Source organism: Charadrius vociferus, unplaced genomic scaffold, assembly GCF_000708025.1.
Source record: "Charadrius vociferus isolate BGI_N301 unplaced genomic scaffold, ASM70802v2 scaffold822, whole genome shotgun sequence".
Classification (NCBI taxonomy): Eukaryota; Metazoa; Chordata; class Aves; order Charadriiformes; family Charadriidae; genus Charadrius; species Charadrius vociferus.
Window position 1 is genome coordinate 1,882,033 of NW_009647481.1, and position 3,830 is coordinate 1,885,862.

Consider the following 3,830-nt stretch of genomic DNA (forward strand, 5'->3'; position numbering starts at 1 on the left):
CAGTCACTTTTAGAATCTTTTAAGAGCTTGGGACCTGCAGAAAAAACAGGTTTTTCTCATCCCAAGCTCAAAGAAAGCAACACAGGCTATAGATGCATCCGCTTGCATCTATACATTTCTAGATGTAAAGATGACATGCATAATCACTATCACATCTTTAAAAAAAACACACAATTTGGACAAGTCTGTTATTGCCAGTTGACTAGAGTAAGACTTCTAGACACAAAAAACACTAAAATTCAGTCAACCAAAGCCTTTTCTAACTTGTCTTTCTCACCCGAGATCCAATTTATAGTATAGATTTACAAGTTCCTGTACTCACCGTAGGCTGTACTGACATTTTCAGAGATGCCAGTACTACTTTAATAGGGTTGCCTTCATAGTCCAATGCTTCTGCTTCTACAACGTGTAATTCGTCTTTGGCTCCAGCCCCTAAAGTAACCTGTGAAGTAAAGAACAGTGCACACTGAGAATCTTCCTAAATATTCTGAGTCTTTTAAACTCCATTCACTATTCCGCATCTCTCATGACCGAAGTTTGTATTTCTGACTGCTAATGATTCAGTTGCACTCCTCCCCAGGATTCTCTTTCCACATAACACCGGCACTTACAAGGTGCAACTCAAAGCGCGTCTTTTGATGGGAGTGAAAAGTTGACCTTTAGCTCCTGGATTATTGTATTTAAATGGATCACCAACAAGTTCAGTCAGCACTGAAGCTGGCCCAAGCGAAGAGCTACAAGCTTATGCATAGAGGAAGGGAAACAACTATCACTACTACAGAATCACAGCCTTTATCCTTCCCCTTCCTGCCATGTTTCATCTGTCAATTGCTTCACTTTACCACACTACACACTTTTTGCCTGACATTCAATGAGGAGTTAAGTCTCAACAACTGCTCGGTTCAGTATGTCATTTATGCATACGCCTTCTGCATTAATTCACCAAGGCCCGAGAGCTGCTGTCCCAGAGCCTTTCAAAACTCCGTACACTCAATACAAGTCTGGCACTTTCTGAAGACTCAAAAATCATAGCTGCAGGGAGGCAAATGAGTGAGACACGGGACAGGCCTGAATTTCCAGTTCTATGAACCTCTGGCATCAGGATTACCATGCAAGAGATGTGAAAAGTAACCTGATGAAGTACTGCAATTATTCCCTAGACACGTGAATAAGGCTCTCCATTTCCTTTCCCAATGCCTATCAAGAGAAAACTTTCCACCCTCCATGGAAGATGTAGGTTTTAACGCTCCAGGCAGCAGCAAAGAACTCAAATTTCCATTCTCTAAGAGCTGTTTTTTAGGCAGGCTATAATGATCCAGACAAGATGTATCAGACTGAAGGCTGAGAAACAGGATGTAGGATTGACTGCTCCTGGTAAGTTTTGTTACTGTACGTTTAAAGAGGTGAAATTGCTGCTCTGACCTCATCTGTCAAATGGGGTCACAATAACACTGAAATCATTCAGCTAGTGGGACTACCCACCAGGACAAGAATTTAAGAGCACGCCCTCCACCCCCAGTTACTGTCATTTGCACCAGTTCAAGCAACCCTGCAGCATTTAATTTATCTACTGAGCATCTGGAAAGTATCCATTCATGTGCTATAATTCCTACACTGAAGGAATGCACACTGGCAATAAATAGGTAATGAAGCAGTAACCATCCCACTTCATGTTCTCAGCTATCAGTAGCAAGACATCTACAGAAACCCTCATGCCACTTTCTACCTCTGCATGCATCAATCCCCCTCTCTCTTCACTTTTATCCTTTTGTCTCCCCGCTTCTTTCTGTACGTTATACCCAAGTCCATCACCATATTTGTATCTTAACTGACAGATGTCAGTCTTTACACATCTCATCTTTTATCAGCTGCACAAATCAGTCACCAGGCATTTGCTACCTTCATGCTTTATCTTCCATCAGCTCCTTCCTCTGCTTGCCAAGGCATTTTCTGTTTGTAGTTACATTTAAGATCTTCCATGCCTCTTCAACATTTCCAATTTCTCATTTGTTACGTCAACCTCCATTACTCCTATCTTTTTTTTTGTCTTTAAAAAACCGGGTTATTGAATTAGTCTTTTTTCCCCCCTACAACCCTAAAAACTAAGTACTGGTATGCATCCAGTCTACTTCATCCCTCATGAAGAGTGCACAGCATCAGAAGACATGCTACAGGTAATTCTTCAAAAACTGGATCTTTGGAGAAAGCCATACAACTCAAGTATCACTGACTAATTTAATCCTGCACAACAAACATTCAGAAGAACTATTTGCATGAATTTGTCCTATACATACTTTACTGTTATATTCTTCCCTCAAAAAAGATTCTAATTAAGAACAAATCAGTCATTGTCAAGTCCAGGCTGTAATTTTCATAATATGCAAGAAGTGAAGACACATGAGTCACAAAACTGTAATGCCTATATTCAAGTGTTGTAAGCATCCCTGTGACTAAGTTTGTAGAGCATTATTATAAAGTGTCCTGTAGGAAGCAATTCTGCTGTAGGAAGTAATCCATAATTACAAGACTCTTGTTTCCAGATGTCATCAAGGTGTCTTTGTGCTTAAATAAACCCTAAAGTAGAGAGGTGCTACAACTCTTCCAATTCCTTTCCTATGAAGTTGTGGTGTACTATCTCTCTGCTAACCCAAAGTTACATGCTCAGCCCAGAGCAACAGCCTTGAAATATAGAATCATAGAATAGTTTAGGTTGGAAAGGACCTTGAAGATCATTGAGTTCCACCACCTCCTGCCATAGACAGGGACACCTCCCACTAGACCGGGTTGCCGAAGGCCACATCCAGCCTGGCCTTGAACACCTCCAGGGATACTGTGTTTTGCTTGCTGTGGCAGCAGGAAGATAGAAGGACACATTTAAGAACTCTCAGTGTACAGATCCTGATTTCTAGGAGTATTCTGCTCAGCATGTCTGTTAGATGAACTATCTGAACGAAAGACTGCACTTCCCAGTTACATCTTTAGAGAGGGTAACACTAAGAACAATAAATCGATTTAGTTATTGGCTGCTTACGGAAAAAAAGCACTAGAATTACGTTTGCTGAATAGATGAAAAAGTTTTGAAAATAAAGTTTCTAACAAAAGTCTACAAAAAGTACCCATGTATGATTCTTAAAAATCTATTGCCCCCCTCTGCTCCTGTAGCATCTGAACTATTGCATTAGAGATGTTAGATTGTATATTCTGGCCTTTAATTCCGTTTAGTATATACTTGTTAACCTGCTGTGAATTCATTACTTTACCAGACTTTTATTGCTTGCTGGAAATGACAAAACATCATTGGCTATTTTAAACTTTTTTTTCCCCCCAGTACCACAAATACGTCAAGTGCCATGGTATGCCCCACTCCCAATAAGAGATTATTTAACAGATTCACATATATAAGCACTTACCACTTAAAAAAACTGAAACAAAAAACAAGTTTAAGGAAATAAAAGTACACGTTAAAAAACTTGCTTCTCACAACATCACACATCATTACCTAAAAATAAAAACTCAAAACCCAAACAATACTTGCCGTTCTCAGAGATAACTGATGCTCATTTTCTTCATCATCTACTTTGAACTGATATTCCTTATCTGCTTTGAGCTCGCAGCCTGCAAAAAGACCATCAAATTATAAGCATCCCATTTCACTTAGACGCTAACCGCTTGTTAATCCCAAAACTTGCCGCTTCAAGGCTGCGCACTCGCACACAGACACAACGGCACCGCGGGCGCGCAAGAGAAACCACGTGGAGTGGGGGGAAACCCCGGCCGGGCCCGCGGCCTACTCCTTTCCAACCCCATCCGCTGCAAGCCCATCCACCTCC

The 3,830-nt window shown here is 40.8% G+C and overlaps 1 protein-coding gene across 1 annotated transcript in view; it reads right to left on the reverse strand.

The window, feature by feature from the left end:
* Positions 1-3,830, reverse strand: part of NPM1 (nucleophosmin (nucleolar phosphoprotein B23, numatrin)) — a 13,676-nt gene that overhangs the window by 8,764 nt on the left and 1,082 nt on the right. Inside the window, 2 exon segments of the mRNA XM_009880750.1 lie at positions 323-442; positions 3,536-3,615. Coding sequence (XP_009879052.1) covers positions 323-442; positions 3,536-3,615 — 200 coding nt within the window.